This window comes from Triticum dicoccoides, chromosome 3B, assembly GCF_002162155.2.
Source record: "Triticum dicoccoides isolate Atlit2015 ecotype Zavitan chromosome 3B, WEW_v2.0, whole genome shotgun sequence".
Classification (NCBI taxonomy): Eukaryota; Viridiplantae; Streptophyta; class Magnoliopsida; order Poales; family Poaceae; genus Triticum; species Triticum dicoccoides.
The window spans coordinates 593,194,246-593,209,705 of NC_041385.1; the positions used below are offsets into that span (position 1 = coordinate 593,194,246).

At 43.3% G+C, this 15,460-nt stretch overlaps 3 protein-coding genes across 3 annotated transcripts; 2 read left to right on the forward strand and 1 right to left on the reverse strand.

Moving 5' to 3' along the window:
• Positions 1-1,204: 1,204 nt before the first annotated feature.
• On the forward strand, positions 1,205-4,348 carry LOC119277297 (probable E3 ubiquitin-protein ligase RHC1A). Its single transcript, XM_037558555.1, has 2 exons — positions 1,205-1,364; positions 3,117-4,348. The coding sequence occupies exon 2, from the start codon at positions 3,124-3,126 to the stop codon at positions 4,114-4,116; it is 993 nt and encodes a 330-aa protein (XP_037414452.1). The 5' UTR covers positions 1,205-1,364; positions 3,117-3,123; the 3' UTR covers positions 4,117-4,348.
• A 121-nt stretch (positions 4,349-4,469) lies between these two features.
• Positions 4,470-8,975, forward strand: LOC119277296 (4-diphosphocytidyl-2-C-methyl-D-erythritol kinase, chloroplastic-like). Its single transcript, XM_037558554.1, has 11 exons — positions 4,470-4,845; positions 5,301-5,396; positions 5,500-5,568; positions 6,035-6,139; positions 6,235-6,291; positions 6,402-6,602; positions 7,488-7,580; positions 7,647-7,746; positions 7,878-7,977; positions 8,365-8,450; positions 8,634-8,975. Exons 1-11 carry the CDS (start codon positions 4,642-4,644, stop codon positions 8,744-8,746), a joined length of 1,224 nt encoding a protein of 407 aa, XP_037414451.1. The 5' UTR covers positions 4,470-4,641; the 3' UTR covers positions 8,747-8,975.
• Positions 8,976-9,093: 118 nt separating this feature from the next.
• On the reverse strand, positions 9,094-9,690 carry LOC119277298. Its single transcript, XM_037558556.1, has one exon. The coding sequence runs from the start codon at positions 9,588-9,590 to the stop codon at positions 9,123-9,125; it is 468 nt and encodes a 155-aa protein (XP_037414453.1). The 5' UTR covers positions 9,591-9,690; the 3' UTR covers positions 9,094-9,122.
• Positions 9,691-15,460: the final 5,770 nt, after the last annotated feature.

The window sequence follows — 15,460 nt, forward strand, 5'->3', positions numbered from 1 at the left end:
TGATTAAAGATCTTTTAGAGTAGTTATACCCGGTGACTTTGCTTTGTTGTTACTCTTGAAGGATGTGCACCTCCTTGATAGTTGGGAGTTTCTTAACAACATTCACGCTCTACTTGTGAAGGACCCAAGAGTTTGTGAAGGCAAGGAATCGCCTACTTTATGAAGATCTACCCCTTTGCAAGGCTTGACAATTGAAGTTCGATAGACCATCGTGGAACATTACGCTTGGTAGGCGTCGCAATTAAGGTCCTTGTAATCTTAGAACCATTTGGTTCAAAACCTCCATCAACAAGGAGTAGGATAGCGGCAACCATCCGAACCTCGGTAAAACATCTTCAAGCCCCTCTATGTTCATCATCTTCACTCAACTATTTACTTTAATCAAGTTATCAATCTCTATTGCATTACTTATTCAACTTGCTTGATTTATGGTAAAGATTAACTAGGAGTTGCCAAACTTAAAACTGACCATAACCACGACCCCCATAACAACTATGTAAGGAAATTAAGATAGTACCCACTACATAGAGATGCGAAAATGACTTCCCATGCGATGAACATTAAATTTGTTGAAATGTTTAAAATGTCAAAATTCTCTATAAACATTTGCAAACATTCGTTCATGTCTACTATGTGCCTTCCAACTCTTCATAACCAAAAGAACATTTTTGCACTTATGAGGAATGATCATTTTTTGGTAGTTCAAAACCAATAAGTTAAGAATTAAAATATTTGTATGTCAGGTGTAAAATCTAGCCTACAACAAGTTTTTTTTTGCGAGAAATACAATACAAACGTAGATGTTTATATGCACGCACATGCACTCATCCCTATGACCACATCCATGTAAACTCACCGTTTTTTCCCTAGTAGGTTAGGGGCACAAGCCGCACAACACAACCACCCTCCTAGCCATCCAATCACATGTTGGTTCTTTTTATGTCAATATTTTTTCAAGAACTTTTAGAAACATATGAAAGACAAAGACATTTACGTGCCTAGATATTCAGAATTAGTATATTATTTTCATATAATACGAGTTCCGACCCATGCTTGCTGGGGGTGACCCGGAAGCAAGGGGGCGCGGGTAGCGTGGTGGTCGAATGGTGCTGGAGCGCGCCACGCCTCCTCCAGCCCTTGCGCACGCCACCTAACCATGGGGCCCCGCGCGGTACAGCGAACGGCGCACTGCTCATTCGATCAGTGCCACCGGCGTGCCACGCTTCGCCGCAAACCCCGCCGCGTCTATATGACGCACCGCCTGATCACTCCCCGTCACACATCACGCACACACTCCTCGCCACTCCCCACAGCGCCCCAACCGCCCGCCCCTCCGCCATCCTTCCTCCCCGCCGGGATCAAAGGTACCGTACCGTCAGCCCGGATCGATGCTCTTGTTTCCTCGATGCTCTTCGTGCTAATCCCTAGGGTTTCTGCATGCGCCGATTTCGGTAGCCCCTTTCCGTGCCCAGCCGCGCGAGATTTGGGGCGGGGGTGGACTGTCGCCGAATTGGGTACTCACGGTTTGCTAGATTCATGCATTGGATGATTCATGGCGTTGTTCGTCTCTCGTTTACCTTCCTGTCAGGGGCGAATTGAGTCCTGTTGTGAGATTATGGGTCATGAAGAACTGGTTCCGATTTTTGACGCGAGGTGTGAGATTATGAGTTCTGTCGCCTTTACTGCTCTCTTTGCACGAGACGAATGCGTGGATCGGGCACGAAGATCTTTCTTTCCCCTTTTAATTGGATTTGGATTCGGGGGAACAAGTTGTTGGAACCTGCAGTATTTTTATCTGGTACTGCTAACAAAAGCACTCTGACATAACGGTTCGAAATACACATCCTGCACCACTTAGCACAGCAGCCACGCAGCAAGATAGGGGTTTTCACACAGGCTGGATAGCCTATTAGCAAGTGCGCCCTGTTTCGTATCTCGTCTTAACGTCTTAGCAGAATCATAGTGCATCTGGTGGACAATTGGTAGTAGTTGCTTCGACAGGCATAGCGTAGGCAGTGTAATAGGCAAATAATGCTGAACTTTGGTCTAGTAGGATAATTGGTTCATGAGCCTTATTCTCAGTAATCATGTAAGTGGGATCGTTCACTAAGAAATCACTGGCAATTACTCCCCCGTTCCATATTATAAGATGTTCAAACTTTTTTCTGAATCAGATGTATATAGACACATTTTAGTGTGTTTGTTCGCTCGTTTCAGTCCGTATGTAGTCCATATTGAAATATCCAAAGCGTCGTATAATTCGAAACTGAGGTGATACTTTGTTTATTCAGAGTACACCATTCTGTAGCATGCTCACAGGCAACCATATGAAATCTGGATAGCATACATAACCAACTGTAAGTGGTGAGTTTTCCATGTAGTACCCTGGGGGTTAGGGTTTATCCCCGAAATAAATCTAAGATACTAATTCAATTCAGCGTAGAGAAAGCAGCAATAAGCACTGCCTGCAGTCTTCCAAAGCAGTGGGATAAGTCCTAGTGAGAAACGTGAGCTATTTCCTTCCAGTCCACTGGAAAAACAAACTGTACAATAGCCCTCAAGTGTTAACCGTAATGAAATGCGGAGACAAGTAAGCATTTCAGATTACAGCCATTTAAAAAAATTACATTTAAAAAAAGCATTTCAGTGTCTACTCTGCATATGGTACAAATCACATGTAATTGGACTGATAAAGTTATCCCTTTTTATCATAGTGTAGCCAAAATGGATTGCATTCTATCTGTTTAAATTGAGTAAGAGATTATTACTGAAGTAGCACAGTACCTTCTGACACCATTTTCTTGTTGTCTTACTGATATGAATTTACATTGAGTTAATTGTTGTGCACATGAACAATAGAAACCCAAATTAGGAAATATAGAGGTGATATTTGCAGCTAAACACATTGATTCTGCTTCATGACATATGTATATATGAGCAAACTTGCCATTTGATGAATGATGAGTTAAGCGTAATATTAATCAAGTACAATTTTTCTGCTTATCTTTTCACCTTATTATTCACTTGTGCTAGTATATGTTTTCAAATGGTGCTTTTCATCGGTACTAGAAAATATAGAAACTTCCTGCTAATGCTGGGGGCTTAATCTGTCACAGATTCAAGATGTCAAACAGAGCCACACATTGGTGTTATGCGTGCCGTCGGCCAATTCGTCTTCGTGGACAAGATATAATCTGTCCCAACTGCAATGATGGCTTCATACAAGAGATCAGTGAGTTAGGAGGCGCTTTGAACAACTACGGTATGTTTGGGCCACGCTTCGATGATCGCCTAGATGGACGATCTGGAATGATGGATGCTATGTCTGCCCTCATGCGTCGACGGATGGCAGAAATGGGCAGCAATCCTGTGTTTGATCCTAATGTAGCTTGGGCAAGTACCACACAAGGAAGGCCGTCCCCAATTGGCCCTAGGCTGATATTCGGCGGCAGCATGCCTGCTCAGGGGAGCAATGACAGCGGAGTAAATGTGCTTGTCAGGGGAGGCCGCAGAATCGGCACTGACCGTCCAAACTTCAGCGGCTTCCTTGTCGGCGGCACCAGCCTCGAAGCTCTATTCGAGCAGCTGCTATTGCAGACCGGCAACCGTCAAGGACCAGCGCCTGCTTCGCAGTCCGCAATCGACTCCATGCCGGTGGTGAAGATAACCCGCAGGCATCTGAGCGATGATCCAGTCTGCCCAGTCTGCACGGACAGATTTGAAGTTGGCTCGGAGGCGAGGGAGATGCCGTGCAAGCACCTATACCATGCCAGTTGCATCATCCCTTGGTTGGTTCAGCACAACTCCTGCCCAGTTTGCCGCCACCCGCTGCCGCTGCAGCGAGGATCAGACAGCAATGCAGCCCGCCCACAACCTTTGGCCCACGCCGGCGAAGCCGTGAGCCGCGGGGTTGCCGGAGCCGGAGCCGACCCTGCGCCTGTCACGAGGAACGGCGACGACGATGGAGGGAGCCCTTTCTCGTTCCTCTGGCCATTCGGGTCGTCGAGCCCCGGTCCCAGCTCTTACCAGTACGGAGGCGGCGGGGGTGGGCGGCCTGCGGTTTACGACGACGACCCTGGCCAGATAACCTATTCCGAGTGGCACTACGACCCGTGACACTCCCTCCCAGAGTTCCTGCTCCAAGCTGTATGCGTGGTGTGGAGTTTATATATATATATGATGAATCTGTGATGGGTGCCTGTAAGTTCACCTTATGTTGGCTGGAGCTGTGTGTAAATGTAAGCTGTCTACTGAGCAGTGAACTATATTCTGTAGTGAAGTATACCGGTTCTAGCTGAAATTGTATTATCACAGGATGATGAGGATCTGTGAAGAGTTTGATCGTTCCTGCGTTGTCGCACAAAAGAAACGTGCCAGCGAGCGAGGCAGGGAGATGCCATTTTGTCCTGCTACCACTACTTGTTTAGTCAGGCCGCCCAGACTTATCTATCTCACGTTCACCAAAATTCCAAACACATGTCGAGGACGAGGAGGGCCTCTTTGACCGGAGGCAGAGAGGCCGCTGCTCAAACCCGTCGCCCCGCCAGAGCCATAGTGGCCGGCTAGCTACCGCGTTATCTCTTTGCCCGCTTCTCCTCCTCGTTTCTCGGCTCCGACTCCGGCCAGCGCCCGCCGGCAGCCATGGCTTGCTCCGCCCATCTTCTCTCGCAGAGCCTGTACCAACCCCACCGCTCCTGCCCGGTCCCGTCCAAGCACCTCCGGTTCCAGGCCCAACCCGCGGCGGCGTTTTCCGCCGGCGTCAGCTCCAGCTTCAGCACCAGGAGCCGACGGTCTCCAAGCGTAAGAGTCGCCGCGTCGGCCGACCAAGGGAGGAAGAAAATCGAGGTAATTCATTGCTCTGCACTCTCTCCGGGCGTTATCTGTGATTTCTGACCCCTCCAATTAGTTAGTCACTGGCGCAATTTCCTGCGTGGTTCATGTGACTCCGCCCATCCCATGATGCTTACTGCAAATTAATAAAATAAATAATTCTGGACAACAGTCATGGACTTTCATCTCTTCGTGTTGTAGAGTAAGCACCGAGTGTATCATCATAGTTGTATGGTATCAACTGATTCAGTATTTCACTCTGGGAACAGCATTTGTCTTGGCTGTAACATAACGAATTGCTTCAAGCTCCGTTGTGATGCATTGTTTTCCTTGCTGTAACATACTGCCACGATATCTGCCTGCCATAAACTATCTGCCCTGCAGTTTTGGCAATTTAAGAAAATCTACTGCAGCTGTTGTTTCTCCTGCATATTTTGTGTTCTAATTTATAGCTGTGTTCTTTTGTTAAGCTTACGTATGACGCACAAGCCAAGTTTAACCAGCTAGCGGACCAGATTGACAAGGATGTGGGGATTACACGGCTCAACCTGTTCTCACCTTGCAAAGTATGTACATGTTGTTATGTTTCTGATAAGCAAGGGAAAGGTTAAATTTGGTTCTTATTGTTTTGCCCATTGACTTATACCTGTATAGCATTTTACCTTGTAGATTAATGTCTTCTTGAGGATAACCGGGAAGAGACCAGACGGGTTCCATGACCTGGCTTCTCTGTTTCACGTGAGTTATTTCTTGTGCCTGTTTTAGTGATGTCTGCATGAACATGTGGAAAGGGTGATTTTATAATTTTAGTGCCATTCATCTTTTAATGGAGTTGTGATATGGAAGATTAATAGTTTTTTTATGGGGAAATCCGGCAGGTGGAAGATTAAAAATTAATCTGTAGAGATGTTGCTTTTATTCGCATAATCTGTAAGATGTACAAACTAATCAGCTGTGTGATCTTTTCTGGCCTAGCTATTGCCATTCTATTAAATAATATGTCAGTTTCCCCCTAAGTTCTTGTGCATCGGGTAATTAGAGCTAGTTATAAACAACTGGCTCTGCAATGTACGTTATTCTTTCTGCAAATTAAGTTGCCCGATCTGATCTTAGCCCTATGTTGTAATCTCATTTCCTTCCTTATTGATATGGTTATGATTCGTTCTGCGCTGTATCACTTTTGATAATCGTATATATCAACCAGGTGGTTAGTTTGGGTGATACTATCAAATTCTCACTGTCGCCAAGTAAGAGCAAAGATCGGCTATCAACCAATGTTGCAGGTGTCCCAGTTGATGAGAGTAACTTGGTATGTTTGATGTAGATATGTCTTATATCGACTAACAAATACACCTGAATCATCTTTATTACCTTACGTTACTTTTTTATTTCATGCATCCACAGATCATCAGGGCACTTGATCTTTACCGCAAGAAAACTGGCACTGATAAGCACTTTTGGGTATGTAAACTGTACATTGTTTTGACATTAAAGCGAGCGAAGGTTATTTTGTTTTACTTGATATGTTTGCTTAGATTTTATCGTTTACTATTGTCCTTGTTGAAGTGCAGATACACCTTGATAAGAAGGTCCCAACTGGTGCTGGTCTTGGTGGAGGAAGCAGTAATGCTGCAACTGCACTATGGGCTGCTAACCAGTTTAGTGGTGGCATTGCTTCAGAAAAAGATCTTCAAGAATGGTCTGGTGAGATTGGATCAGATATCCCCTTCTTCTTTTCACGAGGAGCAGCATATTGTACTGGTAGGGGAGAGGTATGTGAAAGACTCTGTTCTAGTATTATTTTCCTTGAATCATGGCTTCTAATTGTAGTCCTTCCCAGTGAATATCCCTACTCCATTAAGGCATGTGCGGTCCATTTTCCCCTCAAACAGAGACCAAAATGTGTGTCATTGTATATCATAAGAAGGCATCGATACAAAGTAGGAGGCAAACCAAAAACTGAAATTGATACAAAGCAGCTTACTAAGGAACAAAAACAACTAATGACAGGAAAAGCAAAAAGACTATACAGGGACACCGGAGCGCCTTCACATCTGCCAACATCCAAAGCTTAATGTCCCCGGAGTGGAATCCACCAAAACTTTTCCTGGAGTTGCTGCAAATTGGGTGATGATTTTCTGTGATACTGTCATGAAACTCTTTGTTTCAATCCTGATAGCACGATCTGGGTCTTCAAAAAGAACTTCAGTACCTTTTTCAGTTTCTTATATGTGAAGTCCTATGTTAGAGAAAAAAAAACTCCAGAAGAAAAACCAGGCCACATTAATATGGCTGGAGTAGATCCATCATTCAGTTTCTTACAAGTACATCTACAATATTCTGGACCAGAAAGAGTGAAGTATTTCACCTGAACCCTGTTTCAACTTATTGACAAGTGCTTAGATAATTGGTTTGGCTGATACACTATTGCAATTGGGCCATACCACATCACCGATTTTTATTCATAGGAGTTGCCTTGTTCGACTTTATTCAAGTAAATATTGACTTTTGTAGAGGGGTTCCCTTCAGCTTCCAAGATTTGTTTTTCATTATTATAAACTAAACACTGACATGGAAATGTATATCCATGATCTATGTTTACCTTGCTGCTGAAGTGGGTGATTATAATCTACAACCTTGAAGTTAAATGTATGCAGATTGTCCAAGATATTCCGAACCTGTTGCCAGAGAATCTGCCAATGGTTCTGATAAAGCCACCTGAAGCATGCTCAACCGCTGAAGTTTACAAGGTAATAGGTATTTAAATTTCTTAATTTAAAGTGCATGCTTTTCCTAACAAGCTTCGTATACTGCAGCGACTCCGGTTAGATCAGACTAGTCAAGCTGATCCTTTGGCTTTGCTCAAGGAGATTACGCAAAATGGGATATCACAAGATGTCTGTGTAAATGATCTAGGTATGGAGTGTGTGATTATAATATGCTATTATATACTGTCACTATATATGTTCAATTATTTTATTTTATTCTGTATGTTGCTGAATAACATTTAGTAGAAATGGTTCATGTTCCCCATTCTCTTTTTCCAGAGCCTCCAGCTTTTGAGGTGTTGCGATCACTAAAGAAGTTGAAGAAACGATTTATTGCATCCAATAGGGGAGATTACAGTGCTGTTTTTATGTCAGGGAGGTAAGAGGCCATATTCTCTTACCAAACTATGAAGAACCTGGTTATTCGAAAGTAGTCTTATTCTAGCGTTAACCACCATCATATTAGTCCTCTCTTCCCTCAGTTTATATTTGGCTTCCTTCAGAACATTACACCTTGCCTTACTCTTGGGTCGGTTAGAGGAGTCTTTTCAGGAGCTCCAGTTACGAAATTATGCTCTGTAGTTAGCATCGATATGGAAGCACCTAAACACTGTCATTTGTCATTCTGTGAATTTCAGTAGGAAAACAAATCGTATTTAAGATGTGACAATCAGGGCTAATAGACCCTCATGTGCATTTGCAATTTGGAACCGCATTTCATAGTCACACTATTTAATGGGGACAACATTGTGAATGTTTCATGCAGTGGAAGCACAATAGTTGGAATTGGTTCCCCAGATCCACCTGCGTTTGTGTATGACGATGACGACTACAAGGATGTTTTTGTGTCAGGTATGCTGCCTGTTGCATTTCATAAAATTTATGTTTGTCATCTATACACGGCCAAAACGCTTAGCTGAATTGCTCAACACATGACAAAACTGGATTGCTAATATCCGATTACACAAAAGGAGTGTTAAGCAAACAATCTGGAACCTGTATGCTAATTTTGAACCCTTCATGTCTTTGGTGCAGAGGCTCGCTTTCTAACTCGTGAGGAGAACGAGTGGTACAGGGAACCAATGTCATCGAATGCCACGTTTAGCAAAGAAGATTCACTGTCAGAGTCAGCACCAGTCATGGACTGACCGAGTGAGGTTCTGTATTTGGTCTCAGTTTTGTGGCTGTGGTACACAGGTGTGGATTTTTGTTCAATCCATGTTGACATGAGAAGAGCAGCTACACCATCAAGTTTGTTGATAAGAAAATTTGACTTTGTAAAGGGAAACGGTAATTAAATTAAGCAAATCCTAGAACTAACTACTCCCTCCGTCCGACAATGGTCTTAGGGAGTAAGTATTTCATAGGTATCTATCACCAGCATGCGCAGTAAGGAATCACAATTGTTTCCAGATCACTTGGCAAGAAGAGTTGGTGCATTCTGTATGCGAGAAAAAACAGCAGGTTTGGTTCTACGTATATCTAAACTCGGTCGCGGAGAAGAAACGGATCAAATCCAGGGAGTCATCGTTCCGATTCAGTTTGTCTTCCCGGATGGCGACGGCCCTGATCGTCCACCGCCGCCACTGACTGTGAGCTCCCGTCTTTGCCGTCCTCAACTCCGGTGGACGAGGCCGTATCTTCCTCCTCCTCCACTACCGGTGAACCTTCCGGGTGGAGGGTTTCCTGCTCGGCGGCCACCGGCGGGTTGAATGACCCGAACTTGGGCGTCGTCTCCAGCGCCACGAAACCGCCGCGCGCGTGCTGAAAGGAGAAGGGCGAGCCGCCGTCACGGCTCCCGTCCGCCTCGCCATCCCCACCCTTGGCCGCGGCGCACGGCACGCCGTCGAGCGCCGCGACGCTCGCGCGGCGCCGCTTCGTCCCCGGCCGCTCCTCCTCCCGGCCGTCCACCGGGGCCGGGCGCTTCTCGGGGACGGGCAGCGGAGGGGGCGCGGGCGGCCCGGAGCCCTCGGCCCGGGCCTCCGCCGCCATTCGGGCTTGGAGAGCAGACAGCGGAATTGGGCAAGGCGGCCAAGGGAGGCGGAGCGGAGTGAGACTCGGGGAATCCGCGGGCGGGATCGGGAATGGGGTTTTTCTATTCCGGCCGAGTCACGGTGCGCGTGCTCGCCTCCGCCGGCTCCCCTTTTGTGGCCAGTTGATGACGATTGACGGCGTGAGGGTAACATGCGAGCCCTGCTGAACGGGACGGGACGGGACGACACCGCCCACGCTGCCCTCTCCTGTCGTCGTTGCTGCACAGCGGCGGCACCGTTGCTGCGACGCGCGCAGGCGCCTCTCTGCTGCGTTGCCGCCACGACCGTCTCTATGTTTTTGTTAGGATCTACTCGTCCTCACTATTGATTCCACAGCTGCGATAGGTGGTCTCTCTCTGATACAAGTTTACTGGAAAGGTAAAACAGAAATGTAAGGAAAAAGTCTAAAATAAACCTTAAATTTGTAGACCTAAGCTAAATCGAACCCCGAACTTCAAATCCCTGAAATCAGCACACCGAACTATCTAATCCTAGTCTATATTAAACCTTGGGCATTTTTTCGAAGGGATTGTCGACGTGGCAGCTGGTCGAACCGGGATCGCTGGCGACTGGGCCGGCCCACCAAACGTGAAACATGTTTTTCTTTTGACTTAAAAATACCAAAAAGAAAATTACTCATGGGGAATCAATCCTAAGATCTGGCGCTGCTAAACTCAGCGTGTAGCCACTCCACCTAATAACTGTTAGTGATAAATGAAAGCAGTGGAAATATTTAACCAGAGTAATTAGCATCGAGATTTGTAAACATTTAAGACTTTTTTTAAACATTTTCTTGAAAATAATCAACGATTTTGAAATCCGGATATTCTTAAAAGCAAAAAACAGTTTTTTTTAATTCAAACATGTTTTGCAAAAGTGTAAACAAATTTCGGAACTATGATTTTTTTAACACAAACAAATTTTCAAACGTGACCATTTTGAAATCCCTGAATATATTTTATAAATGAACCATTTTTAAACGTGATTTTTTAAAATCAGTAACAATTTTTAAACCTGAACAAAATATTTAATTGAGAACAATTTTTCGAAAACATTTTTAAACATAATCATATTTTGAAAAAAATAGGAACAAATTTTGAATCCTGTATAATATTTTAGAATGTGAACATTTTCTAAAAAACTTAATAATGGGGAAAGAATCGTACTTTAATTTTTTTCAGGTTTCAAAATTGTTTGTGTTTTCAAAAATTTGTCCCTTTTTTGCCAAAAAGGGTTCACACTTTAAAGAATGTTCGGGGCTTTAAAAAATGGTTCATGTTTAAAAAAAGTCATGTTTTTCTAAAACTGCTCGTAATCCAAAAAATCTTCAATTTTTTTTAAAAAAATGAATTTTAAAAATTGCTTTTTTCTTTCAAGAATATTCGGATTTCGAAGTTGTTGACAATTTTCAAGAAAATGTTTCAAACAATTGTAGAAAATGTTTTCAATTCAACACACTGCATTGGTTTAAATATTTTCGCGCTTTCTTATGTCCGCAACGGGAATCAGTTAGAGTGGCTATCAGGAGCACTGTACTAGCGTTAGGTCAGAAGTTAGATTCACAAGGCTCTTCTTTTTGAACGTTTTTATGTGGCGCGGTTCAGAAAAAATGTTGCAAAAAAGAAAAAACACACGCTTCGCCCTGCCTGATGGGCCGGCCCAATCTGGCCGCAGCCAACCATCCCGGGTTCGATCTGCAACGTGGACGATCTTTGTTTGGGAAGGCACTTAAGGTTTAAAATAGACCGAGCTTATATAGTTCGGTGTGTTGATTTCTGGGGTTTGAAGTTTAGGGTTCGATTTAGCTTTAGTCTACAAGTTTGAGGTTTGTTTTGGACTTTTTCCGAAATGTAAAAGCCGCGAGCCATTTGTCGTGATCCATCGGATACCCCTCTTCCTACCCGCGCCTCTTAAGAGCATCTCTAGCAGACCCCGTATGAAATATCAAGGTCCTATGATAACAAACAACATGGTATGTGGAATATCAAGGTTTGAATTGATCGACCTGTGACTTCTCCTTGTTAGTAAGATCTGTTTCCTACAGGCTCCTGGTCCGGATGGTCTCCAGAAGAGTTTTATAAGAGGTGTTGGCATATCATTAAGAATGATCTAATGCCTATGTTCCATGATTTGTTAGCGGTAACGTACACCCTTTTCACCTAAACTTTAGAACAATAACATTGTTGCCAAAGAAGGAGGAGGCTGTGCGCATTGAGAAGTTCAGGCCGATCTACCTGCTCAATGTGAGTTTCAAAATTTTCACTAAGGTTGCCACGAATAGGTTAACACAGATTGCCCATTCGGTGGTACACCCAACGCAGTCTGCGTTTATGCTGAGGAGACACATCCTAGAAGGGGTTATTGTCTTACACGAAACTCTTCATGAAATCCATCCGAAAAAACTTGACGGGGTTATATTCAAAGTGGATTTTGAGAAAGCGTACGATAAGGTCAAATGGCCCTTCCTCCAACAGGCCTTACGCATGAAGGGGTTTGATGATGCCTGGAGGAAATAGGTAGACTCCTTTATTCAAAAAGAAAGTGTTCGAATCAAAGTGAATGATGACATAGGTCATTATTTTCAGACACATAAGGGCTTACGACGGGGAGACCCAATGTCTCCTATTCTGTTTAACATAGTAGCAGATATGTTGGCAGTGCTTATCGGTAGGGCCAAGGAGAATGGCCAAGTAGGAGGACTAGTCCCACATCTGGTGGATGGGAGAATATCCATACTACAATACGCTGATGATACTATTATTTTCATGGAACATGACCTCACTAAGGCTAGAAATATGGAGTTGATACTTTGCCTTTTTGAACAATTGTCCGGATAGAAAATTAATTTTAACAAGAGCAAATTGTTCCATTTTGGGAGAGCCAAATAGGAACAAGATGCATATAGACAATTGTTTGGATGTGAATTGGGATCCCTACCGCTCACGTACCTAGGGATACCAATTCACCGTCGGAAATTATCGAATAAGGAGTGGAAATGCATTGAAGATCGATTTGAGAAAAAAACTAAGCTGCTGGAAGGGCAAGCTTATGTCATATGGGGGTCGGCTAGTGTTGATAAACTCAGTTCTAACTAGCATGCCGATGTTCCTCTTATCTTTTTTTGAGGTATTGGCAGGGGTACGAAAAAGATTAGATTTCTATCGATCTCATTTTTTCTGGCAATGTGATGAAGTAAAATAGAAATACAGGTTGTCCAAATGGGATATAATATGCTGACCCAAGGACCAAGGAGGGTTAGTAGTTGAGAACTTAGAGGTCAAAAATAGATGCCCTCTTAGCAAATGGCTATTCAGGCTGTCTATTGAGACCGAGAGTACGTTGGTACAAATTTTGAGTAATAAGTACCTACAGTCTAAGACATTGGCCCAGGTTATTGCAAGACCTAATGACTCGCCCTTCTAGAAGGGGTTAATGAGGACGAAAGACACCTTTTTTAGAGGGTAAGGTTGAACATTGGTAATGGAACATACTAGATTCTGGGAAGATACATGGTTAAGGGAGACGCCCTTAGCCTTACAATATTCCACGTTATATAATATCATACAACGTAAGGAAGCTTACGTTGTTATGGTATTAGAGTCGACTCTACTAAATATGCAGTTCAGGAGGGCTTTGGTTGGGGAACGTTGGCACTCCTAGCTACATCTGGTACGGAGGTTGATGGATGTTCAACTTTCAGACCAGCTAGATGCCATACAATGAAAATTGACCATGAACGGTAGTTTCACAGTGAAATCGATGTACTTGGACTTCGTTAACTCTGGGCCAATAACGCGGCCACTTCACATTTGAAAGATTAAAGTTCCGTTAAGAATCAAAATCTTCATGTGGTTTGTCCACAAGGGAGTGATTTTAACCAAGAATAACTTGATCTAGCGAAGATGAGTGGGTAGTTCACGATGTTGTTTCTGCGATCAGGATGAAACCATAAAACACCTCTTTCTCGAATGTCCGCTTGCCAAAATGCTTTGGCGTACGATACATATAGCCTTTAATGTTACTCCTCCAATTAGCATTCACACGTTATTTGGGACATAGCTAACTGGAGTGGAATCAAATACTGCGGGACAGATTCGGATAGGGACATGCGCATTACTTTGGGCTATATGGAACTGCAGAAATGATATTATCTTTAACAGGAAACAAATTATCATTTTTTGCAGGTTATATACAGAGCCATTGCTTGGATCCGTACGTGGTCATTACTCACTCATACGGACTCTAGGGAGCTTTTGGATATTGGGTGCAACCGATGCAAGATGGTAACACGGGTTATATACAACCGATTTGGATGGCGGTCCAATAACATGATAGATGCTTAGTCATCTAGGCCTATTTTCGCCGGTTGTGGCACTTTTTGGGTTTTTGCTGGTTTTATGCTCCTTCTGTGAGCTTTTTACAGAACTTGAGACTTTGTTTTCAAACTTTTATTCACTAAATAGGCTGCATGCATCACTGATGCAGAGGCCGGGGGTTATCCTCCTTTTCCAAAAAAAATATTGTGTCCTCATGGTCTAACCATGTGATGCTCTTCCTATCTATTGTTGGACAGCAGTATAAGAGTTTTGGGTGATGCACGTTCGGCTATAAACATAAGTGTGAGAGGGTAAGCTCACTCAAAAGAAATATTGTAGATTCGTGGAACAGTGGAGGCGAGACTGGGATTTTGGCTGAGGTAGTGAATAAGATGGGTAATATGCAACAACCGCTTCAATCATGGGCAAAGGACTTTGGTTCTGCTAAATGGAAAATACGCAAACTCATGAAGAAATTGGGAAAGCTGTGGAAGCAACTATCGTTGGCTAACAAAGATAGAAATATTTAGCGTGTCTCAAAGGATCTTGATGAACAACTATTCCATGAGGAGATCATGTGGAGGCAGCGAACGACGGACACATGTTTGAGAGAAGGAGATGAAAACACTACATTTTCCATTGGAAAGCTACTTAGAGCCAGAAAAATAACTCTATTGTTGAACTTAAAGATAACAACGGCCATTGCATTGAGAAAAGAAATAAAATGGAAGGATGGCTACCTCCTTCTTCATTGAATTGTTATCTGTGAAAGTGACTAATGAGATGAATGAGGGACTAACTAGAAATTTTTCAAAAAAAGTGATGCTCTTTCCCTTTCGGCAAATATCAGTGTCATTGATTGCCAATGTTGACCAAACCCATTCATGCAGCTCACTCTCTCCCTTTTGGCAACTAACATCACATGTCAATTGAAAATTATACTTGTAGTATATATGGTAACTATTACACTCTTCTAGTTGGCAAGATAGACAATATGTACATGGCAATCACTGTTACGCATGACAACTATTTCTCAAAAGCTTGTACGTCAAACATTCATATAGCTCAATTTTCCCTCGTGGAAACTAACATAACATGCTAGTGGCAAATTGAAACATCACACAGTGACAAATCACTTTTCTTGACATGGAGGATGACAAACTGGATGAAAAGTAGTAGGCCTATGAACAACGATAGAAACTAAACTACTATGAAGTTTACTAAGAACAGTGATTAAGTGGTGCTGGAAGGAACCAAGAGGGGAGAAGGAAAGGTGTACCAGGTGGAAGGGGAAGAGTTGATTACTACTAAATGACAACAAGCGTAGTTCTGCATGATGGCTCAATGGTGCATGGTTAACAAAGTAAACCTAACATCTCTGATCTTTGATCCAATTTCAACCCTTCCTTTCTTTTTAACTTTTCTTACTTTTGCACTTCTTACATCAATTATAACAGTTTGTTATGGCAATTAGTTTTCTAATGCAACTTCTCCTCCAAAGTTTAATATCTTA

Coding starts and splice junctions, on each gene's coding strand:
- LOC119277297 (XM_037558555.1), top strand. CDS start 3,124: ATGTCAAACAGAGCCACACATTGGTGTTATGCGTGCCGTCGGCCAATT.
- LOC119277296 (XM_037558554.1), top strand. CDS start 4,642: ATGGCTTGCTCCGCCCATCTTCTCTCGCAGAGCCTGTACCAACCCCAC. Junction 5,397..5,499: donor ACCTGTTCTCACCTTGCAAA/GTATGTACATGT, acceptor TTTACCTTGTAG/ATTAATGTCTTCTTGAGGAT. Junction 7,581..7,646: donor CAACCGCTGAAGTTTACAAG/GTAATAGGTATT, acceptor CGTATACTGCAG/CGACTCCGGTTAGATCAGAC.
- LOC119277298 (XM_037558556.1), bottom strand. CDS start 9,590: ATGGCGGCGGAGGCCCGGGCCGAGGGCTCCGGGCCGCCCGCGCCCCCT.